The sequence below is a fragment of the Somniosus microcephalus genome, chromosome 4 (assembly GCF_052327205.1).
Source record: "Somniosus microcephalus isolate GS21.2 chromosome 4, FLI_Smic_1.0, whole genome shotgun sequence".
Classification (NCBI taxonomy): Eukaryota; Metazoa; Chordata; class Chondrichthyes; order Squaliformes; family Somniosidae; genus Somniosus; species Somniosus microcephalus.
In genome coordinates, this window is record NC_140990.1 from 12,677,900 (window position 1) to 12,705,110 (window position 27,211).

At 51.7% G+C, this 27,211-nt stretch overlaps 1 protein-coding gene across 1 annotated transcript in view; it reads left to right on the forward strand.

The window, feature by feature from the left end:
• LOC147118294 (proteasome activator complex subunit 1-like) overlaps positions 1-27,211 on the forward strand; it is a 1,298,587-nt gene that overhangs the window by 1,179,973 nt on the left and 91,403 nt on the right. The window contains exons 6-8 of the mRNA XM_085983882.1: positions 5,339-5,436; positions 15,971-16,039; positions 19,323-19,391. Of these exons, the coding sequence (XP_085840008.1) occupies positions 5,339-5,436; positions 15,971-16,039; positions 19,323-19,391 (236 nt within the window). The remainder of the gene's footprint in view (positions 1-5,338; positions 5,437-15,970; positions 16,040-19,322; positions 19,392-27,211) is intronic.

Here is a 27,211-nt window from a genome sequence, read left to right on the forward strand (position 1 = left end):
GTCTAACCAAGGTATATGGAGACCAGAACTGTGCACAGTGCTCCAAGTGTGGTCTAACCAAGGTATATGGAGACCAGAACTGTGCACAGTGCTCCAAGTGTGGTCTAACCAAGGTATATGGAGACCAGAACTGTGCACAGTGCTCCAAGTGTGGTCTAACCAAGGTATATGGAGACCAGAACGGTGCACAGTGCTCCAAGTGTGGTCTAACCAAGGTATATGGAGACCAGAACGGTGCACAGTGCTCCAAGTGTGGTCTAACCAAGGTATATGGAGACCAGAACTGTGCACAGTGCTCCAAGTGTGGTCTAACCAAGGTATATGGAGACCAGAACTGTGCACAGTGCACCAAGTGTAGTCTTACCAAGGTATATGGAGACCAGAACTGTGCACAGTGCTCCAAGTGTGGTCTAACCAAGGTATATGGAGACCAGAACTGTGCACAGTGCTCCAAGTGTGGTCTAACCAAGGTATATGGAGACCAGAACTGTGCACAGTGCTCCAAGTGTGGTCTAACCAAGGTATATGGAGACCAGAACAGTGCACAGTGCTCCAAGTGTGGTCTAACCAAGGTATATGGAGACCAGAACGGTGCACAGTGCTCCAAGTGTGGTCTAACCAAGGTATATGGAGACCAGAACTGTGCACAGTGCTCCAAGTGTGGTCTAACCAAGGTATATGGAGACCAGAACGGTGCACAGTGCTCCAAGTGTGGTCTGACCAAGGTATAAGGAGACCAGAACGGTGCACAGTGCTCCAAGTGTGGTCTAACCAAGGTATAAGGAGACCAGAACGGTGCACAGTGCTCCAAGTGTGGTCTAACCAAGGTTCTATACAAGTTTAAGATGCAACATCTCTATTAGAAACAATCGCGCTAAAGGAATTATATGATTCCACACACTCTATTTAATGTATCTCTGTGTGAATTTCAACACTCTTCTTTCGGGATGAGACGTAAAACCGAGGCCCCCATCTGCCCCCTCAGGTGGGACATAAAAGTAGCCACGGCCACTATGGGAAGAAGAGCAGCAGCGGGCGGCGGGGGGGGGGTTAGTTTTCCCCAGTGACCTGGGGGCCCAATATTTATCCCTCAACCCAGCATCACTTTTATATATTAAAAAAAATAAACAGGTAGTCTGGTCATTTATCTCAATAGCAAAATACTGCGGATGCTGGAAATCCGAAATAACAACAGAAAACGTTGGAAAACCTCAGCAGGCCAGGCAACATCCGTGGAGAGAGAAACAGAGTTAACGTTTCGGGTCGAAACCCTTCGTCAGAACTGAGAAAAAAAGGCAGGAAATGAAACATTAAAAGGCCAGTTTGGGGGCTGGGAAATGGGGGAGGGGATGAAAGAACAAAAAGGAAGGTCTGAGAGGTGAGGAGACATTAAGAGATATTCAAGGTGAGACGAGATGGTAATAGGACAGGTAAAGAGACAAAGGATGGCTCTAGATGAAGTGTGACATGGGCCGGCAGAGTGAGACAGCTGCCATGTGGGAGAGAGAAAAAGGAAAAGGCTCAAACCAAAGGTGTGGATAAAAAAGATATAAAAATATAATAGGGGCCGAGGTTATGATCTGAAATTGTTGAACTCGATATTGAGTCCGGAAGGCTGTAAAGTGCCTAATCGGAAGATGAGGTGCTGTTCCTCGAGCTTACGCTGAGCTTCCGTGGAACAATGCACGAGGCCGCGGACGGTGAGGTCTGAGTGGGAGTGGGGCGGTGAATTGAAATGACATTTCTCTCGTTGTGGGATCTTGCTGTGCGCACATCGGCTGCCGCATTTCCCTACATTACAGCAGTGACTACTCTTCTTCAACAGCAAAAAGTACCTCATTAGCTGTAAAGCGCTTTGGGACGTCCTGATGTGCTGTATAAACACGAGCTCATCCAAAACTCCTGTTGCCCGTATCCTAACTCGCACCAGGTCCTGCTCACCCATCACCACCCTGTGCTCGCTGACCTACATTGGCTCCCGGTCCGGCAACACCTCGAATTAAAAATTCTCATCCTTGTTTTCAAATCCCTCCTTTGCCCTCGCCCCCCCAGCCCCCCCTCTGTAAACTCCTCTAGTCCTACAACCCTCCGAGATCTCTGCGCTCTTCCAATTCTGGCCCCTTGAGCATTCCCGATTTTCATCTCTCCACCATTGGCGGCCGTGCCTTTATATTCCTAGACCGTAAGCTCTGGAATTCCCTCCCTTAACCTCTCCGCCTCTTCCCGCTCCTCCTTAAAACCCACCTCTTTGACCAAGCTTTTGGTCGCCTGTTCAAATATATCCTTTTTTTTAAATTCGTTTATGGGATGTGGGCGTCGCTGGCAAGGCCAGCATTTATTGCCCATCCCTAGTTGCCCCTTGAGAAGATGGTGGTGAGCCGCCTTGAACCGCTGCAGTCCGTGTGGTGAAGGTACTCCCACAGTGCTGTTAGGGAGGGAGTTCCAGGATTTCGACCCAGCGACGATGAAGGATCGGCGATATATTTCCAAGTCAGGATGGTGTGTGACTTGGAGGGGAACTTGGAGGTGGTGGTGTTCCCATGCGCCTGCTGCCCTTGTCCTTCTAGGTGGAAGAGGTCGCGGGTTTGGGAGGTGCTGCCAAAGAAGCCTTGGCGAGTTGCTGCAGTGCATCTTGTAGATGGTACACACTGCAGCCACGGTGCGCCGGTGGTGGAGGGAGTGAATGTTTAAGGTGGTGGATGGGGTGCCAATCAAGCGGGCTGCTTTGTCCTGGATGGTGTCGAGCTTCTTGAGTGTTGTTGGAGCTGCGCTCATTCAGGCAAGTGGAGATTATTCCATCACACTCCTTACTTGTGCCTTGTAGATGGTGGAAAGGCTTTGGGGAGTCAGGAGGTGAGACACTCGCTGCAGAATACCCAACCTCTGATCTGATCTTGTTGCCACAGTATTTATGTGGCTGGTCCAGTTAAGTTTCTGGTCAATGGTGACCCCCAGGATGTTGATGATGGGGGATTAGGCGATGGTAATGCCATTGAATGTCAAGGGGCGGTGGTTAGACTCTCGCTTGTTGGAGATAGTCATTGCCTGGCACTTGTGTGGTGCGAATGTTACCTGCCACTTATCAGCCCAAGCCTGAACATCGTCCAGGTCTTGTTGCATGCGGGCATGGACTGCTTCATTATCTGAGGAGTTGTGAATGGCGCTGAACACTGTGCAGTCATCAGCGAACATCCCCATTTCTGACCTTATGTTGGAGGGAAGGTCATTGCTGAAGCAGCTGAAGGTGGTTGGGCCTAGGACACTGCCCTGAGGAACTCCTGCAGCGATGTCCTGGGGCTGTGATGATTGACCTTCAACCACCACAACTATCTTCCTTTGTGCTAGGTATGGCTCCAGCCAGTGGAGTGTTTCCCCCCGATTCCCATTGACTTCAGTGTTACTAGGGCTCCTTGATGCCACACTCGGTCAAATGCTGCCTTGATGTCAAGGGCAGTCACTCTCACCTCACCTCTGGAATTCAGCTCCTTTGTCCATGTTTGGACCAAGGCTGTAATGAGGTCTGGAGCCGAGTGGTCCTGGTGGAACCCAAACTGGGCATCAGTGAGCAGGTTATTGGTGAGTAAGTGCCGCTTGATAGCACTGTCGATGACACCTTCCATCACTTTGCTGATGATTGAGAGTAGACTGATGTGGCAGTAATTGTCCTGTTTTTTGTGAACAGGACATACCTGGGCAGTTTTCCACGTTGTCGGATAGATGCCAGTTTTGTAGCTGTACTGGAACAGTTTGGCTAGAGGCGCGGCTAGCTCTGGAGCACAAGTATTCAGCACAATAGCCGGGATGTTGTCGGGGCTCATAGCCTTTGCTGTATCCTGTGCGCTCAGCCCTTTCTTGATATCACGTGGAGTGAATCGAATTGGCTGAAGACTGGCTTCTGTGATGGTGGGGACCTCAGGAGGAGGCCGATATGGATCATCCACTCGGCAATTCTGGCTGAAGTTGGTTGCAAACGCTTCAGCCTTGTCTTTTGCACTCGCGTGCTGGGCTCTACCATCATTGAGGATGGGGATATTCATGGAGCCTCATCCTCCTGTTAGTTGTTTAATTGTTCACAACTATTCTGGACTGGATGTGGCAGGACTGCAGAGCTTTGATCTGATCCGTTGATTGTGGGATCGCTTAGCTCTGACTATAACATGCTGCTTCCGCTTTTTAGCATGCATGTAGTCCTGTGTTGCAGCTTCCCCAGGTTGGCACCTCATTTTTAGGTACGCCTGGTGCTGCTCCTGGCATGCTCTTCTACAATCCTCATTGAACCAAGGTTGGTCCCTTGGCTCAATGGTAATGGTAGAGTGAGGGATATGCCGGGCCATGAGGTTACAGATTGTGGTGGAATACAATTCTGCTGCTGTTGATGGCCCACAGCGCCTCATGGATGCCCAGTTTTGAGCTGTTAGATCTGTTCTGAATCTATCCCATTTAGCATAAGAAATAGGAGCAGGAGTCGGCCATTCGGCCCTTCAAGCCTGCTCCACCATTCAATGAGATCATGGCTGATCTTCTGCCTCAACTCCATTCACCGGCCCTATCGCCATATCCCTTGATGCCCTTACAAGTCAGAAATCTATCGACTTCTGTTTTGAATATACCCAATGACTGAGCCTCCACAGCCCTCTGGGGTAGAGAATTCCAAAGATTCACCACCCTCTGTGTGAAGAAATTTCTTCTCATCTCAGTCCTGAAAGGCCTACCCTTTATCCTGAGGCTGTGGCCCCTGGTTCTACACTCCCCAGCCAAGGGAAACATTCTCCCAGCATCCACCCTATCAAGCCCTGTAATCATTTTGTATGCTTCAATGAGATCCCCTCTCATTCTTCTGAATTCAGGAGAATACAGGCCTAGTTTACACAATCTCTTCTCATACGACAGTCCCGCCATCCCAGGAATCAATCTCGTGAACCTTCGTTGCACTCCCTCTATGGCAAGTATATCCTTCCTTCGGGAAGGAGACCAAAATTGTACACAGTACTCCAGGTGTGGTCTCACCAAGGCCCTGTATAATTGGGGTAAGACTTTTTTACTCCTGTATTCAAATCCTCCTGTAATGAAGGCCAGCATACCATTTAGCACGGTGCTAATGCCACACAACACGATGGAGGGTGTCCTCAGTGTGGCTCGGTGTCAAATTTTGTTTGATAACATTCATCTTAAGCACCTTGGGACATTTTACTATGTTAAAGGTGCGGTATAAATACAAGTTGTTGTCGGGACGTCCTGAGGTTGTTAAAGGCATTCTCTCAATGCGAATGCACTCTCTTTCTTGCTGTCTGGTGTATCGATGGTTTAACCATTTCTCCCCCCTGCTCTTTCATTGCAGGACCTCCCTGTGGCCCAGTGCCTGGCAACGATAAAATCCTGGCACTGCTGAACCGCGTCAAACCAGAACTCAAGCTGCTGAAGGAGAAGAGTAACATTGTGAGTTCCAAGTTTCTGCATTACTCTGTCCGCTCCTTCCTTCTTTCTCCGCAGCTCCAGTCTCGGGCATGCCCACTCTCCCATCGAAGCCCATCCCTCTCATCCCCTAACTCTCCCATCGAAGCCCATCCCTCTGGTCCCCTAACTCTCCCATCGAAGCCCATCCCTCTGGTCCCCTAACTCTCCCATCGAAGTCCATCCCTCTGGTCCCCTAACTATCCCATCGAAGCCCATCCCTCTAGTCCCCTAACTCTCCCATCGAAGCCCATCCTTCCAGTCCCCTAACTATCCCATCGAAGCCCATCCCTCTGGTCCCCTAAATCTCCCATCGAAGCCCATCCCTCTGGTCCCCTAACTCTCCCATCGAAGCCCATCCTTCCAGTCCCCTAACTCTCCCATCGAAGCCCATCCCTCTGGTCCCCTAACTCTCCCATCGAAGCCCATCCCTCCGGTCCCCTAACTCTCCCATCGAAGCCCATCCCTCTGGTCCCCTAACTCTCCCATCGAAGCCCATCCCTCCGGTCCCCTAACTCTCCCATCGAAGCCCATCCCTCCAGTCCCCTAACTCTCCCATCGAAGCCCATCCCTCTGGTCCCCTAACTCTCCCATCGAAGCCCATCCCTCCAGTCCCCTAAATCTCCCATCGAAGCCCATCCCTCTAGTCCCCTAACTCTCCCATCGAAGCCCATCCTTCCAGTCCCCTAACTCTCCCATCGAAGTCCATCCCCCTGGTCCCCTAAATCTCCCATCGAAGCCCATCCCTCTAGTCCCCTAACTCTCCCATCGAAGCCCATCCTTCCAGTCCCCTAACTCTCCCATCGAAGCCCATCCCTCTGGTCCCCTAAATCTCCCATCGAAGCCCATCCCTCTAGTCCCCTAACTCTCCCATCGAAGCCCATCTTTCCAGTCCCCTAACTATCCCATCGAAGCCCATCCCCCTGGTCCCCTAAATCTCCCATCGAAGCCCATCCCTCTAGTCCCCTAACTCTCCCATCGAAGCCCATCCTTCCAGTCCCCTAACTCTCCCATCGAAGCCCACCCCTCCGGTCCCCTAACTCTCCCATCGAAGCCCATCCCTCCGGTCCCCTAACTCTCCCATCGAAGCCCATCCCTCCGGTCCCCTAACTCTCCCATCGAAGCCCATCCCTCCGGTCCCCTAACTCTCCCATCGAAGCCCATCCCTCCAGTCCCCGAACTCTCCCATCGAAGCCCATCCCTCTGGTCCCCTAACTCCCATCAAAGCCCATCCCTCTGGTCCCCTAACTCTCCCATCCTCACCGCATCCACCCGATCAAGCCCCTTCACAATCTTATATGTTTCAATAAGATCGCCTCTCATTCTTCTGAACTCCAATGAGTAGAGTCCCAATCTACTCAACCTCTCCTCATATGTCAACCCCCTCATCCCCGGGATTAACCGAGTGAACCTTCTTTGTACTGCCTCGAGAGAAAGTATGTCTTTTCTTAAGTATGGACACCAAAACTGTATGCAGTATTCCAGGTGTGGTCTCACCAATACCTTGTACAACTGCAGCAATACCACCCTGTTTTTATATTCCATCCCCCTAGCAATAAAAGTCAACATTCCATTGGCCTTCTTGATCACCTGCTGCACCTGCATACTAACTTTTTGTGTTTCATGCACCAGGACCCCCAGATCCCTTTGTACTACAGTACTTTCCAGTTTCTTGCCATTAAGATAATAACTTGCTCTATGATTTTTCCTGCCAAAGTGCATAACCTCACACTTTCCAGTATTATATTCAATCTGCCAAATCTCTGCCCACTTACTTAGCCTGTCTATGTCCCTTTGCAGGTTTTTTATGTCCTCCTCACTCACTACTTTCCCTCCCATCTTTGTATCATCTGCAAACTTTGATATGTTACACTCGGTTCCCTCCTCCAAATCGTTAATATAGATTGTAAAGAGTTGGGGACCCAGCACTGACCCCTGCGGAACACCACTAGTTACTGATTGCCAGTCTGAGAATGAACCATTTATCCCAACTCTCTGCTTTCTATTAGATAGCCAATCCTCCACCCATGCCAGAATATTACCCCCAATCCTGTGATTTTTTATCTTGAGCAATAATCTTGTGTGGCACCTTGTCAAATGCCTTTTGGAAGTCTAAATACACTACGTCCACTGGTTCCCCTTTATCCACCCTGTATGTTACGTCCTCAAAGAACTCAAGCAAATTTGTCAAACATGACTTCCCCTTCGTAAAACCATGCTGACTTTGTCCTATTAAATTATGTTTATCCAAATGTCCCGTCGACTCTAAAATTTTACCTACCACAGATGTTAGGCTAACAGGTCTATAGTTTCCAGCCTTCTGTCTACTGCCCTTTTTAAATAAGGGTGTTACATTAGCAGTTTTCCAATCTGCTGGGACCTTTGCTGAGTCCAGGGAGTTTTGGAAAATTATTACCAATGCATCCACAATCCCTACCGCCACTTCCCTCAAGACCCTAGGATGTAAGCCATCAGGTCCAGGGGATTGATCCGGCTTGAGTCCCATTATTTTACTGAGTACCACTTCCTTAGTGATTTTGATCGTGTTTAGCTCCTCCCCCACTAGAGCCCCCTGTTTGCCCAGTGTTGGGATATTATTAGTGTCCTCTACTGTAAAGACTGATACAAAATATTTGTTCAGCGTTTTTGCCATCTCCATGTTTCCCACCATTAATTTCCCGGTCTCATCCTCTAAGGGACCAACATTTACTTTAGCCACCCTTTTTCATTTTATATAACTATAGAAACTCTTGCTATCTGTTTTTATATTTTTAGCTAATTTACTTCCATAATCTATTTTCCCTTTCTTAATCAATCTTTTAGTTATTTTTTGCTGTCTTTTAAAGACTTCCCAATCTTCTATCCTCCCACTAGATTTGGCTACCTTATATGCCCTTGTTTTTAGTCGGATACTATCCTTTATTACTTTACTTAGCCACGGATGGCTGTCTTCTTTTACACCCTTTTTTCCTCAGTGGAATATATTTTTTTTGAAAGTTGTAAAATAACTCCTTGAATGTACACCACTGATCATGTACCGTCTTACCCTTTAATCTATTTTCCCAGTCCACTCTAATCAATTCCGCTCTCATACCTTCATAGTCTCCTTTATTCAAGCTCAGCACGCTTGTTTGAGATCCAACCTTCTCACCCTCTAATTGAATATGGAATTCAACCATGTTATGGTCACTCATTCCAAGGGGATCCTTTACTAGGACATTTTTTATTAATCCTGTCTCATTACACAGGACCAGATCTAAGATTGCTTGCCCCCTGGTCGGTTCAGTTACATACTGTTCAAGAAACCCATCCCTAATACACTCAATGAACTCTTCCTCAAGGCTGCCCTGCCCAATTTGATTTGTCCAGTTAATATGAAAGTTAAAATCCCCCATAATTATAGCTGTTCCCTTATTACAAGCCCCAACTATTTCCTGATTAATACTCCATCCAACAGAGTTGCAACTGTTAGGAGGACTATAGACTACGCCCACTAGTGTTTTTTTCCCCTTATTATTCCTTATCTCCACCCAAACTGTTTCATTATCCTGATCCTTTGACCCAATATAATTTCTCTGTATTGCAGTGATTCCTTCCTTTATTAGCCACCCACCTCCCCTACCTTCCTGCCTGTCCTTCCTGATTGTTAAATACCCTCGTATGTTTAATTCCCAGTCATGGTCACACTGCAGCCATGTTTCTGTAATGGCCACAAGATCATACCCATATGTAGTTATTTGTGCCATCAATTCGTCCATTTTGTTACGAATGCTACGTGCATTCAGATAAAGAACTTTCAAATATGTTTTGTGACACTTAGTTCCTGCTTTTTCCCCTTTTACTACTTTACCTTTTACTCCATACCTTCTGCCCCTTCCTGACACGCTCTGGTTTTTAATTTCCCCACTGCTACCTAAGTCTATGACCTTCTCCGTTGTCATTTTTATTATTTGCTCTCTAGAAACCTCCTCCCCCCAACTAGTTAGTTTAAAGCCCTCTCTACAGCCCTAGTTATATGATTTGCCAGGATTTTAGTCCCAGCACTGGCCAAGTGAAGCCCGTCCCAACGGAACAGCTCTCTCCTGTCCCAGTACTGGTGCCAGTGTCCCAGGAAGCAAAACCCATTTCTCCCACACCAGTCTTTGAGCCACGCATTTAACTCTCTAATTTTATTTACCCTAGCCAAATTCACTTGTGGCTCAGGTAATAATCCAGAGACTATTACCCTTGAGGTTCTGTTTTTTAATTTGACCCCTAGCTGCTCATACTCCTTTAACAGAACCCCCTTCCTTGTTCTATCTACGTCGTTGGTACCAACATGGACCACGACAACTGGATCCTCCCCCTCCCACTCCAAGTTTCTCTCCAGCCCAGAGGAGATGTCCTTGACCCTGGCACCGGGCAGGCAACACAGCCTTCGGGACTCCCGCTCTCGACTGCAGAGAACCCTATCTATCCCCCTAATGATACTATCCCCTACCACTACAACATTTCTATTTACTCCCCCCTCTTGAATGGCCCCCTGTACAACGGTGCTGTGGCCAGGTTGCTCATCCTCCCTGCAGTCCCCGTTCCCGCCCCCACAGGGAGTAAGAACCTCAAACCTGTTTGACGAGAGCAAGGGCTGCGGCTCCTCCAACACTACCTCCTGGATCCCCGTACCTGCCTCACTCATAGTCACACTGCCCTGTCCCTGACCACGGACTACATCTGGATTAATTAATTTCATAGGTGTGACTACCTTCTGAAACATAGAGTCCAGGTACTTCTCCCCCTCCCTGATGTGTCACAGTGTCTGAAGCTCAGTCTCAAGCACATCAACATGGTGCCGGAGTTCCTCTAGCAGCAAACACTTGTCGCAAATGTATTCACCGTGAGCATCAATGGTGTCCACCGGCTCCCACATTTCACAGCAGTAACACATCACCTGCTCACCCATTTCTATATAATTAATTACATTTCTTATTATTAGTTATAAAGACCCTCTGCCCCCAATATAGATGATGACTATCACACCACTATTTAATAGGACTTACCAACTTATAAAGGTATAAAAGAGATGGAAGCGGACCTACCAACCAGCTGATCACCTGCCTCCCTTTTGAATGCTGTCTGTGGGGCCTGTTAGGTTGAGTCGTCTCGCTGCTCCGCTTCCGCAGTGCTATCTAAGCCTGAGAGTGGGAAGCAAAACAGAGCAAAAGCACCCCCTCACCTCCCACTTGCCCGAACTCTCTCACTTACCAAACTCTTGCTTACACTCAACGCCGACCGCATTCGCGCTGCCGCACGCGGCCCATCCCTTTTTATGCCCTGATTCTACTTCCGGTTTAAACTCCCCAACAGTTTAATTTACTTTAATAAATTAAACTTACTTCAGAAAACTAAATTTTCCCTTCACTTAAATTCACTAAATAAACTTAAATAACTTTTCTCTCACTTACCAAACTCTTGCTTACACTCAACGCCGACCGCACTCACCATGCTTTTGGTCTGCTGTCCTAATGTCTCCTCCTTTGGCTCGATGTAGTTTTAATTTGCCTGATTAAAACTGCTATGAAGTGCCTTGGGACCTTTTACTTCATTAATACCAGCAAGATTGAGGGATTGGACTATGAGGAGTGATGAGGTGAATTGGGCGTGTTCTCACTGGGTTGGAGAAGGTTGAGAGGTGATGCCATTGCTGCCTTTAGGATTCTAAAGAGACTGGATAATGTCGACTGTGACCAGCTGTCTCACCTTGTCCAGGACAGTAGAACCAAAGGCCATGACCGGCGCTTGAGGGAGGGGTAAATTCAGAACTAATCTGTGGAAACGATATTTCAGCGAGGGAGCGGTCAATCTATGGAACATTCTCTCTAGGGAGACGGTGGAAGCAGTTAGTATTGATGCACTCAAATGCAAAATTGGACGTAGCGACGTAGGTTAATAAAACCATAAAAAAGTAAACCAAGCACGGGTTCATTTCTAGAGGGATAGAATTGAAAAGCAGGGAAGTTATGTTCAACTTGTATAGGTCCTTGGTTAGAGCACTGTGCACAGTTCTGGTCTCCATATCACACTGGGAGCACTGTGCACAGTTCTGGTCTCCATATCACACTTGGAGCACTGTGTGCAGTTCTGGTCTCCATATCACACTTGGAGCACTGTGCACAGTTCTAGTCTCCATATCACACTTGGAGCACTGTGCACAGTTCTGGTCTCCATATCACACTTGGAGCACTGCACAGTTCTGGTCTCCATATCACACTTGGAGCACTGTGCACAGTTCTAGTCTCCATATCACACTTGGAGCACTGTGCACAGTTCTGGTCTCCATATCACACTTGGAGCACTGTGCACAGTTCTGGTCTCCATATCAGACTTGGAGCACTGTGCACAGTTCTGATCTCCATATCACACTTGGAGCATTGTGCACAGTTCTGGTCTCCATATCACATTTGGAGCACTGTGCACAGTTCTGGTCTCCATATCACATTTGGAGCACTGTGCACAGTTCTGGTCTCCATATCACACTTGGAGCACTGTGCACAGTTCTGGTCTCCATATCACACTTGCAGCACTGTGCACAGTTCTGGTCTCCATATCAAACTTGGAACACTGAGTACAGTTCTGGTCTCCATATCACACTTGGAGCACTGTGCACAGTTCTGGTCTCCATATCAAACTTGGAACACTGAGTACAGTTCTGGTCTCCATATCACACTTAAGATTATGAAAGGGTTTGATAGGGTAGACGTAGAGAAGATACTTCTACTTGTGGGGGGAGACCAGAACTAGGGGCCATCAATATAAGATAGTCACTAATGAATCCAATAGGGAATTCAGGAGATAACTTCATTACTCAGAGAGTGGTGAGAATGTGGAACTTGCTATCACAGGGAGCGGTTGAGGCAAATAGCGTAGATGCATTTAAGGAGAAGCCAGATAAACGCATGAGTGAGAAAGGAATAGAACGAGATGTTGATAGGGTGAGATGAAGAGGGGGTGGGAGGAGGCTGGTGTGGAGCATAAACAGTGGCGTGGACCAATTGGGCTGAATGGCCTGTTTCTGTGCTGTACACTCTATGTAATCTGAATAATTTGAGACATGAGGTGTGGTGAGTATAGCCTGCCTTGGGAGGAACAGGTGACTTTGGACCTACGATTTCCAAAGCTCTCCACCATGTAAGATTAGGATCACAGGCCACACACAGATTACCCAAAAGGGTTTCAGAAGTTGCAAGGCTTTTATTAAAGCGCTACAGTTTTAAAGCATAATCAGATATGGTTTAAGCTGAGTATAATAGACATACAACCCGTGACAGTAGAAAGCGATCTATGACTCCCGGACGGTTGGTTAGGTGTCTGATGAGGCGGCGTGGAGGTCTCGGGTCAGGGGGTCTTTGCAGTCAGCAACAGCAGTTGCTTCTGCCGATTCGCCCCTCGAGCTGTTGGAGGTGTTGGGCGTGAGCCAGCATTGATCCACCTCAGAGGCTAAACCTCGTCACGGTGCTAGGCCTGAGCCAGCATTGATTTCCACCTTGAAAAAGCCTTCGCCCCTCGCTGCCTGACTTCTGCTCTCAGCCCACTATATTTATCGTTATTTCGGTGGGCCGTGATCTATCTAATGTCAATCACCTATAATCATCTATAACCCAAGTGTAGTGCGGGAAAACATCCCCCACTGCTTCTTTCTTCATGGCTGCAGAGGCCTTTCTCTTATCTTTCTGAGGAATGTTTTGTTATGTTTCTTTAAGGACATTTTACGGCTTTGTGGCTCCTTATTGTCTAGCTATGACTATCCTCCTGCGTTTTCTTGCATTTTACGACCTTCTTATCATTCTGGTGTTTGTTAATTGACCTTACTGACACTTCATAGAAACATAGAAGATAGGAGCAGGAATAGGCCATTCGGCCCCTCGAGCCTGCTCCGCCATTCAATGAGATCATGGCTGATCATCCAAATTCAGTACCCGGTCCCTGCCTTCTCCCCATATCCCTTGATCCCTTTAGCCTTAAGAACTATATCTAACTCCTTCTTGAATATATTTAATGATTTGGCCTCCACTGCCTTCTGTGGTAGAGAATTCCACAGGTTCACCACTCTCTGGGTGAAGAAATTCCTCCTCATCTCTGTCCTAAATGGCTTACCCCTTATCCTTAGACCGTGACCCCTAGTTCTGGACTCCCCCGCCATCGGGAACATCCTTCCTGCCTCTAGTCTGTCCAGGCCTGACAGAATTTTATAAGTTTCAATGAGATCCCCTCTCATTCTTCTAAACTCCAGCGAATATAAGCCCAATCGACCCAATCTCTCCTCATACGTCATTCCTGCCATCCCAGGTATCAGCCTGGTGAATCTTCGCTGCACTCCCTCCCTGGCAAGAACATCCTTCCTCAGACATTTGTTCCTGACTGCATTTTAATTTCTGTTCTAAGAGTCAAACTTCACCTATGAATCTTATAGCTATTTCTTCCAACTACTCACCTCATGTCTGGGTCTGTTGTAGGCTAATTGACAAGAAATCAATCGCTACGATTAGTCAACAGCTCCCATTATCGTTGTATCACTCTTCTTCTTAGGCAGTCCCTCGGAATCGAGGATGACTTGTTTCCACATTAAAAATGAGTTCTCAGGTGACTGATGAGTCCAATGCGGGACCTACAGTCTCTGTCACAGGTGGGGCAGACGGTGGTTGAAGGGGCGGGTGGGTGGGGTGCTTGGGTTGACGTGCGCTCCTTGCGCTTGGCTTCCGCTTGCTCCTGGCGAAGAGACTCGAGGTGTTCGGCGCCTTCCCGGATGCTTCTTCTCCACTTTGTGCGGTCTTGGGCCAGGGATTCCCAGGTGTCGGTGGGGATGTTGCACTTTTTCAAGGAGGCTTTGAGGGTGTCCTTGAAGCATTTCCTCTGCCCACCTGGGGCTCTCTTGCCGTGCCGGAGTTCCGAGTAGAGCGCTTGTTTTGAGAATCTCATATCGGGCATGCGGACACTGTGACCCGTCCATCGGAGCTGATCGAGCGTGGTCAAAGCTTCGATGCTGGGGATGTTGGCCTGAGTGAGAACACTGACGTTGGTGCACCTATCCTGCCAATAGATTTGCAGGATCTTGCGGAGGCAGCATTGGTGGTACCTCTCCAGTGCTTTGAGGTGCCTGCTGTACATGGTCCATGTCTCTGAGACATACAGCATGGCTGGTATCACTACTGCCCTGTAGACCATGAGCTTGGTGCTGGGTTTGAGGTCCTGGTCTTCAAACACTCTCTTCCTCAGGCAACCGAAGGCTGCACTGGCGCACTGAAGGCGGTGCTGGACTTCGTCATCGACGTCTGCCCTTGTTGACAGTAGGCTCCCGAGGTATGGAAAGTGGTCCATGTTGTCCAAGGCCTTGTAATGGATTTTGATAATCGGGGGGCAGTACTGTGTGACGGGGGCAGGTTGGTAGAGGACCCTTGTCTTACGGATGTTTAGAGTAAGGCCCATGCTCTCATACGCTTCGGTGAAGGTGTTGACGATGGTTTGAAGTTTGACCTCCGAGTGAGCGCAGACGCAAGCGTCGTCTGCATACTGGAATTCGACGACAGAGGGTGGGACGACCTTGGATCTGGACTGGAGGTGACGGGATGGTAGAAGGTGAACTTCCAGGGTAGAGAGAGAAACTATTTCCTCTGGTGGGCGGGGAGTCCAGAACAAAGGGGGCATCACCTTAAAATTAGAACCAGGCCATTCAGGGGTGATGTCAGGAAGCACTTCTTCACACACAGGGTTAGTGGAAATCTGGAACTCTTCCCCCCCTGAAAATGCTGTTGAGGCTGAGGGTCAATCGAGAATCTCAAGACTGAGATGGATGGATTTTTGTTAGGTTAAGGGTATTAAGGGTCACGGAACCAAGGCGGGTAGATGGAGTTAAGATACAGATCAGGCGCGATCTAATTGAATCGCGGAACAGGATCGAGGAGCTGAATGGCCCTCCTCTCATTCAATCATGGGAACAAGAACAGGCTCGAGGGGCTGAATGGCCTCCTCCCATTCAATCATGGGAACAGGAACAGTCTCTAGGGGCTGAATGGCCTCCTCCCATTCAATCATGGGAGCAGGAACAGGCTCGAGGGGCTGAATGGCCTCCTCCCATTCAATCATGGGAGCAGGAACAGGCTCGAGGGGCTGAATGGCCCTCCTCTTCCTATGATTGGGCGGAACAGACTCGAGGGGCTGAACGGCCTCCTGTTCTATGATTTGCATGGGCAGGACAGGCTCGGGGAGCTGAATGGGCCTCCTCCTGTGCCCACGTTCCAACTGAACGAACCTTGGTCTGTTTCCGTCCGGCAGTTCCTACGTTCATGGCGCCCTATGAATGCAAGTTGTTGTTGTAATCATCACTCGCAGTGCACTTGAGATTAACAGCTGCCCGCCCCCCCCCCTCCCCGTGTCTCCTCAGTGCCCAATGGTGGAGGTATGAGCGGGCCAGCGATGGCGGTGTAACGGAATAGCTAGCGGCTAACGATTTGGTCAATTCTCTTTTTGCGCCGCCCCCGGCTTACAGGTGACCATGTGGGTCCAGCTGCAGATTCCCAAGATCGAAGACGGGAACAACTTTGGCGTCGCAGTTCAGGTATGTTCAGACGTGGGTCACAGGTCGCGGAGCGCGTGCAGACGCCGCTACATGTCGGAGCTAGTGATTCAGAGTGTGTTTGAACTGCGCCACTGCAGGTCAGAGTGACTGAGATACACACACGGGCCGTGCAGTACCAGATGGGAGTGAATCGTTCCCTTCTATCCACTGTGCGCTGTACAGGTACAGGAGCTGACACTGAGACACACACGTGCCGTACAGTACCAGATGGGAGTGAATCGTTCCCTTTTACCCGCTGTGTACTGTACGTGTACAGGAGCTGACACTGAGACACACACGGGCCGTACAGTACCAGACGGGAGTGAATCGCTCCCTTTTACCCGCTGTGTACTGTACATGTACAGGAGCTGACACTGAGACACACACGGGCTGTACAGTACCAGACGGGAGTGAATCGCTCCCTTTTACCCGCTGTGTACTGTACGTGTACAGGAGCTGACACAGACACACACAGGCCGTACAGTACCAGACGGGAGTGAATCGTTCCCTTTTACCCGCTGTGTACTGTACATGTACAGGAGCTGACACTGAGACACACACAGGCCGTACAGTACCAGACGGGAGTGAATCATTCCCATTTACCTACTGTATGCTGTACGTGTACAGGAGATGACACTGAGACACGCACACAGGCCGTACAGTACCAGATGGGAGTGAATCGTTCCCTTTTACCCGCTGTGTGCTGTACGTGTACAGGAGCTGACACACTGACACACATGGGCCGTACAGTACCAGACGGGAGTGAATCGTTCCCTTTTACCCACTGTGTGCTGTACATGTACAGGAGCTGACACTGAGACACACACGGGCCGTACAGTACCAGACGGGAGTGAATCATTCCCTTTTACTCACAGTGTACTGTACATGTACAGGAGTTGACACTGAGATACAAACACGGGCCGTACGGTGCCAGACGGGAGTGAATCATTCCCATTTAACTGCTGTGTGCTGTACGTGCACAGGAGCTGACACTGAGACACACACAGGCCGTACAGTATCAGACTGGAGTGAATCATTTTTACCCGCTGTGTACTGTACATGTACAGGAGCTGACACTGAGACACACACGGGCTGTACAGTACCAGACGGGAGTGAATCGCTCCCTTTTACCCGCTGTGTACAGGAGCTGACACTGAGACACACACATGGGCTGTACAGTACCAGACGGGAGTGAATCGTTTTTACCCGCTGTGTATGGTACATGTACAGGAGTTGACACTGAGAGACACATGGGCCGTACAGTATCAGACTGTAGTGAATCGTTTTTACCCGCTGTGTACTGTACATGTACAGGAGTTGACACTCACACACACACACACACGGGCCGTACAGTCCCAGACGGGAGTGAATCACTCCCTTTTACCCACTGTGTGCTGTACGTGTACAAGAGCTGACACGGAGACTCACACAGGCCGTACAATATCAGACTGGAGTGAATCATTTTTACCCGCTGTGTACTGTACATGTACAGGAGCTGACGCTGAGACACACACACACGGGCCGTACAGTACCAGACAGGAGTGAATTGTTCCCTTTTACCCGCTGTGTACTGTACAGGTACAGGAACTGACACCAAGACACACACACACGGGCCATACAGTATCAGACGGGAGTGAATCATTCCCTTTTACCCGCTGTGTACTGTACCGGTACAGGAGCTGACCTGAGACGCACACGTGCCGTACCATACCAGACGGGAGTGAATCGCTCCCTTTTACCCGCTGTGTACAGGAGCTGACACTGAGACACACACATGGGCTGTACAGTACCAGACGGGAGTGAATCGTTTTTACCCGCTGTGTATGGTACATATACAGGAGCTGACACTGAGACACACACACATGGGCTGTACAGTACCAGACGGGAGTGAATCGTTTTTACCCGCTGTGTATGGTACATGTACAGGAGCTGACACTGAGATGCACACACGGGCCATACTGTACCAGACGGGAGTGAATCGTTTTTACCCACTGTGTATGGTACATGTACAGGGGCTGACACTGAGACACACACACATGGGCTGTACAGTACCAGACGGGAGTGAATCGTTTTTACCCGCTGTGTATGGTACATGTACAGGGGCTGACACTGAGATGCACACACGGGCCTTACTGTACCAGACGGGAGGGAGCGTTCCCAGCCGTGGCTCACTTTGGGCAGCTCTCTCTCTCTCTCGCCTCTGAGTTAGAAGGACATGGGTTCGAGTCCCACTCCAGAGACTCGAGCCCTATAATCTCAGGCCATCACTCCCAGTGCTGGTACTGGCGTAGGATCAGAGTTTCACCGAGACACATGTGATCTGACCAAGTGGTGCGTGTACCCACTCCGCATTGACTGGTCAGATCCAATACCCACCCCCACCCCCTGTGCTCGCTGATCTACATTGGCTCCCGGTCCAGCAAGGCCTCGATTTTGAAATTCTCCCATCCTTGTTTTCAGCTCCTTCCATGGCCTCGGCCCCCTCTCCCTATCTCTGTAACCTCCTCCAGCCCTACAACTCTCAGATCTCTGCGCTCCTCCAATCCTGGCCTCTTGCGCATCCCCGATTTCCATCGCTCCACCAATGGCGGCCGTGCCTTCAGCTGCCTGGGCCCTAAGCTCTGGAATTCCCTCCCTAAACCTCTCTGCCTCTCTACCTCCTCCTTGAAGACGCTCCTTAAAACCTGCCTCTTTGACCAAGCTTTTGGTCACCTGCCTTAATATCTCCTTATGTGGCCCGGTGTCAAATTTTGTCTGATTTATGCTCCTGTGAAACACCTTGGGTCGTCTTACTACATTAGAGGCGCTATATAAATGCATATTGTTGTTGTTGATGCGGGTTTGGTTGCGACCGGAGCCCTTCGAGGCTCTCACAGGGCAGGTGAGGTTAAAGTTCCTCCTGACTGTGGCTCTGTTCTACCCTCAGGGACCAGGGGCCACAGATTTAAAGTAATTGGGGGATGGTTTAGAGGGGATCTGAGGGGAAATTTCATCACCCAGAGGGTGGTGGGGGTCTGGAACTCACTGCCTGAAAGGGTGGTGGAGGCAGGAACACTAACCACATTTAAAAAGTACTGGGATGTCCACTTGGGATGCTGCAACCTGCAGGGCTACGGACCTAGAGCTGGGACGTGGGATTAGGCGGGATAGCTCTTTGTCGGCCGGCGCGGACACGATGGGCCAAAATGGCCTCCTTCTGTGCTGTAACTTTCTACGATTCTATGACCCGGATAATTGGGATAACTCTCCCTTCCTTTTTTTAATTCTGGTCTTCCGATTGTAGGAAAAGGTGTTTGAGTTGCTGACGAGCAGTCGGACCAAGATTGAAGGATTCCAGACGCAGAACACAAAGTAGGTCCCACCGTACGTTTAACGCGGTCTGTTTGATTGGGGGGGGGGTGGGGGTGGGGGAGGGTGAGGAGAGTCAAAGATGCAGCTGTGTGGCTTCCTAAGGCGGCACGCCAAGGGCAGTTGTAGAGTTAATCTCACTCCGACCATCTCTCGGTCCTACAGTGAGCGGAGAGTGAGTCTCACTCCGATCCTCTCTCGGTCCTATAGTGAGCGGAGAGAGTGAGTCTCACTCCGACCCTCTCTCAGTCCTATAGTGAGCAGAGAGTGAGTCTCACTCCGACCCTCTCTCGGTCCTATAGTGAGCGGAGAGAGTGAGTCTCACTCCGACCCTCTCTCGATCCTATAGTGAGCAGAGAGTGAGTCTCACTCCGACCCTCTCTCGGTCCTACAGTGAGCGGAGAGTGAGTCTCACTCCGACCCTCTCTCGGTCCTATAGTGAGCGGAGAGTGAGTCTCACTCCGACCCTCTCTCGGTCCTATAGTGAGCAGAGAGAGTGAGTCTCACTCCGACCCTCTCTCGGTCCTATAGTGAGCGGAGAGAGTGAGTCTGAGTCCGACCCTCTCTCGGTCCTACAGTGAGCGGAGAGTGAGTCTCACTCCGACCCTCTCTCGGTCCTATAGTGAGCGGAGAGTGAGTCTCACTCCGACCCTCTCTCGGTCCTATAGTGAGCGGAGAGAGTGAGTCTCAGTCCGACCCTCTCTCGGTCCTATAGTGAGCGGAGAGTGAGTCTCACTCCGATCCTCTCTCGGTCCTATAGTGAGCGGAGAGAGTGAGTCTCAGTCCGACCCTCTCTCGGTCCTAGAGTGAGCGGAGAGTGAGTCTCACTCCGACCCTCTCTCGGTCCTGTAGTGAGCGGAGAGTGAGTCTCACTCCGACCCTCTCTCGGTCCTATAGTGAGCGGAGAGAGTGAGTCTCAGTCCGACCCTCTCTCGGTCCTATAGTGAGCGGAGAGTGAGTCTCACTCCGATCCTCTCTCGGTCCTATAGTGAGCGGAGAGAGTGAGTCTCAGTCCGACCCTCTCTCGGTCCTACAGTGAGCGGAGAGTGAGTCTCACTCCGACCCTCTCTCGGTCCTATAGTGAGCGGAGAGCGAGTCTCACTCCGACCCTCTCTCCGTCCTATAGTGAGCAGAGAGTGAGTCTCACTCCGACCCTCTCTCGGTCCAAAAGTGAGCGGAGAGAGTGAGTCTCAGTCCGACCCTCTCTCGGTCCTATAGTGAGCGGAGAGTGAGTCTCACTCCGACCCTCTCTCGGTCCTATAGTGAGCGGAGAGAGTGAGTCTCAGTCCGACCCTCTCTCGGTCCTATAGTGAGGGGAGAGAGTGAGTCTCACTCTGACCCTCTCTCGGTCCAATAGTGAGGGGAGAGAGTGAGTCTCACTCCAACCCTCTCTCGGTCCTATAGTGAGCGGAGAGTCAGTCTCACTCCGACCCTCTCTCGGTCCAATAGTGAGGGGAGAGAGTGAGTCTCACTCCGACCCTCTCTCGGTCCTATAGTGAGTGGAGAGTCAGTCTCACTCCGACCCTCTCTCGGTCCTGTAGTGAGCGGAGAGTGAGTCTCACTCCGACCATCTCTCGGTCCTATAGTGAGCGGAGAGAGTGAGTCTCACTCCGACCCTCTCTCGGTCCTATAGTGAGCGGAGAGAGTGAGTCTCACTCCGACCCTCTCTCAGTCCTATAGTGAGCAGAGAGTGAGTCTCACTCCGACCCTCTCTCGGTCCTATAGTGAGCGGAGAGTGAGTCTCACTCCGACCCTCTCTCGGTCCTATAGTGAGCGGAGAGTGAGTCTCACTCCGACCCTCTCTCGGTCCTACAGTGAGCAGAGAGTGAGTCTCACTCCGACCCGCTCTCGGTCCTACAGTGAGCGGAGAGTGAGTCTCACTCCGACCCTCTCTCGGTCCTATAGTGAGCGGAGAGAGTGAGTCTCACTCCGACCCTCTCTCGGTCCTATAGTGAGGGGAGAGAGTGAGTCTCACTCCGACCCTCTCTCGGTCCGATAGTGAGCGGAGAGAGTGAGTCTCACTGCGACCCTCTCTCGGTCCTATAGTGAGCGGAGAGAGTGAGTCTCACTCCGACCCTCTCTCGGTCCTATAGTGAGCGGAGAGTGAGTCTCACTCCGACCCTCTCTCGGTCCAATAGTGAGGGGAGAGAGAGTCTCACTCCGACCCTCTCTCGGTCCTATAGTGAGCGGAGAGTCAGTCTCACTCCGACCCTCTCTCGGTCCAATAGTGAGGGGAGAGAGTGAGTCTCCCTCCGACCCTCTCTCGGTCCTGTAGTGAGCGGAGAGAGTGTGTCTCACTCCGACCCTCTCTCGGTCCTATAGTGAGCGGAGAGTGAGTCTCACTCCGACCCTCTCTCGGTCCTATAGTGAACGGAGAGAGTGAGTCTCACTCCGACCCTCTCTCGGTCCTATAGTGAGCAGAGAGTGAGTCTCGCTCCGACCCTCTCTCGGTCCTATAGTGAGCGGAGAGAGTGAGTCTCACTCCGACCCTCTCTCGGTGTTATAGTGAGCGGAGAGTCAGTCTCACTCCGACACACTCGCGGGCCTATAGTGAGCGGAGAGAGTGAGTCTCACTCCGACCCTCTCTCGGTCCTATAGTGAGCGGAGAGAGTGAGTCTCACTCCGATCCTCTCTCGATCCTATAGTGAGCGGAGAGTGAGTCTCACTCCGACCCTCTCTCGGTCCTATAGTGAGCAGAGTGAGTCTCACTCCGACCCTCTCTCGGTCCTATAGTGAGCGGAGAGAGTGAATCTCACTCCGACCCTCTCTCGGTCCTATAGTGAGCGGAGAGTGAGTCTCACTCCGACCCTCTCTCGGTCCTATAGTGAGCGGAGAGAGTGAGTCTCACTCCGACCCTCTCTCGGTCCTATAGTGAGCGGAGAGTGAGTCTCACTCCGACCCTCTCTCGGTCCTATAGTGAGCGGAGAGTGAGTCTCACTCCGACCCTCTCTCGGTCCTATAGTGAGCGGAGAGTGAGTCTCGCTCCGACCCTCTCTCAGTCCTATAGTGAGCGGAGAGTGAGTCTCACTGCGACCCTCTCTCGGTCCTGTAGTGAGCGGAGAGAGTGAGTCTCACTCCGACCCTCTCTCGGTCCTATAGTGAGCGGAGAGTGAGTCTCACTCCGACCCACTCTCGGTCCTATAGTGAGCGGAGAGTGAGTCTCACTCCGACCCTCTCTCGGTCCTATAGTGAGCGGAGAGTGAGTCTCACTCCGACCCTCTCTCGGTCCTATAGTGAGCGGAGAGTGAGTCTCACTCCGACCCCCTCTCGGTCCTATAGTGAGCAGAGAGTGAGTCTCACTCCGACCCTCTCTCGGTCCTATAGTGAGGGGAGAGAGTGAGTCTCACTCCGACCCTCTCTCGGTCCTATAGTGAGCGGAGAGGGAGTCTCACTCCGACCCTCTCTCGGTCCTATAGTGAGCGGAGAGTGAGTCTCACTGCGACCCTCTCTCGGTCCTGTAGTGAGCGGAGAGTGAGTCTCACTCCGACCCTCTCTCGGTCCTATAGTGAGCGGACAGAGTGTGTCTCACTCCGACCCTCTCTCGGTCCTATAGTGAGCGGAGAGAGTGAGTCTCACTCCGACCCTCTCTCGGTCCTATAGTGAGCGGAGAGAGTGAGTCTCACTCCGACCCTCTCTCGGTCCTATAGTGAGTGGAGAGTGAGTCTCACTCCGACCCTCTCTCGGTTCTATAGTGAGCGGAGAGAGTGAGTCTCACTCCGACCCTCTCTCGGTCCTAGAGTGAGCGGAGAGTGAGTCTCACTCCGACCCTCTCTCGGTCCTATAGTGAGCGGAGAGAGTGAATCTCACTCCGACCCTCTCTCGGTCCTATAGTGAGCGGAGAGAGCGAGTCTCACTCCGACCCTCTCTCGGTCCGAAAGTGAGCGGAGAGAGTGAGTCTCACTCCGACCCTCTCTCGGTCCTATAGGGAGCGGAGAGTGAGTCTCACTCTGACCCTCTCTCGGTCCTATAGTGAGCGGAGAGAGTGAGTCTCACTCCGACCCTCTCTCGGTCCTATAGTGAGCGGAGAGAGTGAGTCTCACGCCGACCCTCTCTCGGTCCTATAGTGAGCGGAGAGTGAGTCTCACTCCGACCCTCTCTCGGTCCTATAGTGAGCGGAGAGTGAGTCTCACTCCGACCCTCTCTCGGTCCTATAGTGAGCGGAGAGTGAGTCTCACTCCTACCCTCTCTCGGTCCGAAAGTGAGCGGAGAGTGAGTCTCACTCCGACCCTCTCTCGGTCCTATAGTGAGCAGAGAGTGAGTCTCGCTCCGACCCTCTCTCGGTCCTATAGTGAGCGGAGAGAGTGAGTCTCACTCCGACCCTCTCTCGGTCCTATAGTGAGCGGAGAGTGAGTCTCACTCCGACCCTCTCTCGGCCCTATAGTGAGCGGAGAGTGAGTCTCACTCCGACCCTCTCTCAGTCCTATAGTGAGCGGAGAGAGTGAGTCTCACTCCGACCCTCTCTCGGTCCAATAGTGAGCGGAGAGTGAGTCTCACTCCGACCCTCTCTCAGTCCTATAGTGAGCAGAGAGTGAGTCTCACTCCGACCCTCTCTCGGTCCTATGGTGAGCGGAGAGTGAGTCTCACTCCGACCCTCTCTCGGTCCAATAGTGAGGGGAGAGAGTGAGTCTCACTCCAACCCTCTCTCGGTCCTATAGTGAGCGGAGAGTCAGTCTCACTCCGACCCTCTCTCGGTCCAATAGTGAGGGGAGAGAGTGAGTCTCACTCCGACCCTCTCTCGGTCCTATAGTGAGCGGAGAGTCAGTCTCACTGCGACCCTCTCTCGGTCCTGTAGTGAGCGGAGAGTGAGTCTCACTCCGACCCTCTCTCGGTCCTATAGTGAGCGGAGAGAGTGTGTCTCACTCCGACCCTCTCTCGGTCCTATAGTGAGCGGAGAGAGTGAGTCTCACTCCGACCCTCTCTCGGTCCTATAGTGAGCGGAGAGAGTGAGTCTCACTCCGACCCTCTCTCGGTCCTATAGTGAGTGGAGAGTGAGTCTCACTCCGACCCTCTCTCGGTTCTATAGTGAGCGGAGAGAGTGAGTCTCACTCCAACCCTCTCTCGGTCCTATAGTGAGCGGAGAGAGAGTCTCACTCCGACCCTCTCTCGGTCCTATAATGAGCGGAGAGTGAGTCTCACTCCGACCCTCTCTCGGTCCTATAGTGAGCGGAGAGCGAGTCACACTCCGATCCTCTCTCGGTCCTATAGTGAGCGGAGAGTGAGTCTCACTCCGACCCTCTCTCGGTCCTAGAGTGAGCGGAGAGTGAGTCTCACTCCGACCCTCTCTCGGTCCTATATTGAGCGGAGAGAGTGAATCTCACTCCGACCCTCTCTCGGTCCTATAGTGAGCGGAGAGAGCGAGTCTCACTCCGACCCTCTCTCGGTCCGAAAGTGAGCGGAGAGAGTGAGTCTCACTCCGACCCTCTCTCGGTCCTATAGGGAGCGGAGAGTGAGTCTCACTCTGACCCTCTCTCGGTCCTATAGTGAGCGGAGAGAGTGAGTCTCACTCCGACCCTCTCTCGGTCCTATAGTGAGCGGAGAGAGTGAGTCTCACGCCGACCCTCTCTCGGTCCTATAGTGAGCGGAGAGTGAGTCTCACTCCGACCCTCTCTCGGTCCTATAGTGAGCGGAGAGTGAGTCTCACTCCGACCCTCTCTCGGTCCTATAGTGAGCGGAGAGTGAGTCTCACTCCTACCCTCTCTCGGTCCGAAAGTGAGCGGAGAGTGAGTCTCACTCCGACCCTCTCTCGGTCCTACAGTGAGCAGAGAGTGAGTCTCGCTCCGACCCTCTCTCGGTCCTATAGTGAGCGGAGAGAGTGAGTCTCACTCCGACCCTCTCTCGGTCCTATAGTGAGCGGAGAGTGAGTCTCACTCCGACCCTCTCTCGGCCCTATAGTGAGCGGAGAGTGAGTCTCACTCCGACCCTCTCTCAGTCCTATAGTGAGCGGAGAGAGTGAGTCTCACTCCGACCCTCTCTCGGTCCAATAGTGAGCGGAGAGTGAGTCTCACTCCGACCCTCTCTCAGTCCTATAGTGAGCAGAGAGTGAGTCTCACTCCGACCCTCTCTCGGCCCTATAGTGAGCGGAGAGTGAGTCTCACTCCGACCCTCTCTCAGTCCTATAGTGAGCGGAGAGAGTGAGTCTCACTCCGACCCTCTCTCGGTCCAATAGTGAGCGGAGAGTGAGTCTCACTCCGACCCTCTCTCGGTCCTATGGTGAGCGGAGAGTGAGTCTCACTCCGACCCTCTCTCGGTCCAATAGTGAGGGGAGAGAGTGAGTCTCACTCCAACCCTCTCTCGGTCCTATAGTGAGCGGAGAGTCAGTCTCACTCCGACCCTCTCTCGGTCCAATAGTGAGGGGAGAGAGTGAGTCTCACTCCGACCCTCTCTCGGTCCTGTAGTGAGCGGAGAGTCAGTCTCACTCCGACCCTCTCTCGGTCCTGTAGTGAGCGGAGAGTGAGTCTCACTCCGACCATCTCTCGGTCCTATAGTGAGCGGAGAGAGTGAGTCTCACTCCGACCCTCTCTCGGTCCTATAGTGAGCGGAGAGAGTGAGTCTCACTCCGACCCTCTCTCAGTCCTATAGTGAGCAGAGAGTGAGTCTCACTCCGACCCTCTCTCGGTCCTATAGTGAGCGGAGAGTGAGTCTCACTCCGACCCTTTCTCGGTCCTATAGTGAGCGGAGAGTGAGTCTCACTCCGACCCTCTCTCGGTCCTACAGTGAGCAGAGAGTGAGTCTCACTCCGACCCTCTCTCGGTCCTATAGTGAGCGGAGAGTGAGTCTCACTCCGACCCTCTCTCGGTCCTATAGTGAGCGGAGAGAGTGAGTCTCACTCCGACCCTCTCTCGGTCCTATAGTGAGGGGAGAGAGTGAGTCTCACTCCGACCCTCTCTCGGTCCGATAGTGAGCGGAGAGAGTGAGTCTCACTGCGACCCTCTCTCGGTCCTATAGTGAGCGGAGAGAGTGACTCTCACTCCGACCCTCTCTCGGTCCTATAGTGAGCGGAGAGTGAGTCTCACTCTGACCCTCTCTCGGTCCAATAGTGAGGGGAGAGAGTGAGTCTCACTCCGACCCTCTCTCGGTCCTGTAGTGAGCGGAGAGTCAGTCTCACTCCGACCCTCTCTCGGTCCTGTAGTGAGCGGAGAGTGAGTCTCACTCCGACCCTCTCTCGGTCCTATAGTGAGCGGAGAGAGTGAGTCTCACTCCGACCATCTCTCGGTCCTATAGTGAGCGGAGAGTGAGTCTCACTCCGACCCTCTCTCGGTCCTATAGTGAACGGAGAGAGTGAGTCTCACTCCGACCCTCTCTCGGTCCTATAGTGAGCAGAGAGTGAGTCTCGCTCCGACCCTCTCTCGGTCCTATAGTGAGCGGAGAGAGTGAGTCTCACTCCGACCCTCTCTCGGTGTTATAGTGAGCGGAGAGTCAGTCTCACTCCGACACACTCGCGGGCCTATAGTGAGCGGAGAGAGTGAGTCTCACTCCGACCCTCTCTCGGTCCTATAGTGAGCGGAGAGAGTGAGTCTCACTCCGATCCTCTCTCGATCCTATAGTGAGCGGAGAGTGAGTCTCACTCCGACCCTCTCTCGGTCCTATAGTGAGCAGAGAGTGAGTCTCACTCCGACCCTCTCTCGGTCCTATAGTGAGCGGAGAGTGAGTCTCACTCCGACCCTCTCTCGGTCCTATAGTGAGCGGAGAGTGAGTCTCACTCCTACCCTCTCTCGGTCCTACAGTGAGCGGAGAGTGAGTCTCACTCCGACCCTCTCTCGGTCCTATAGTGAGCGGAGAGTGAGTCTCACTCCGACCCTCTCTCAGTCCTATAGTGAGCGGAGA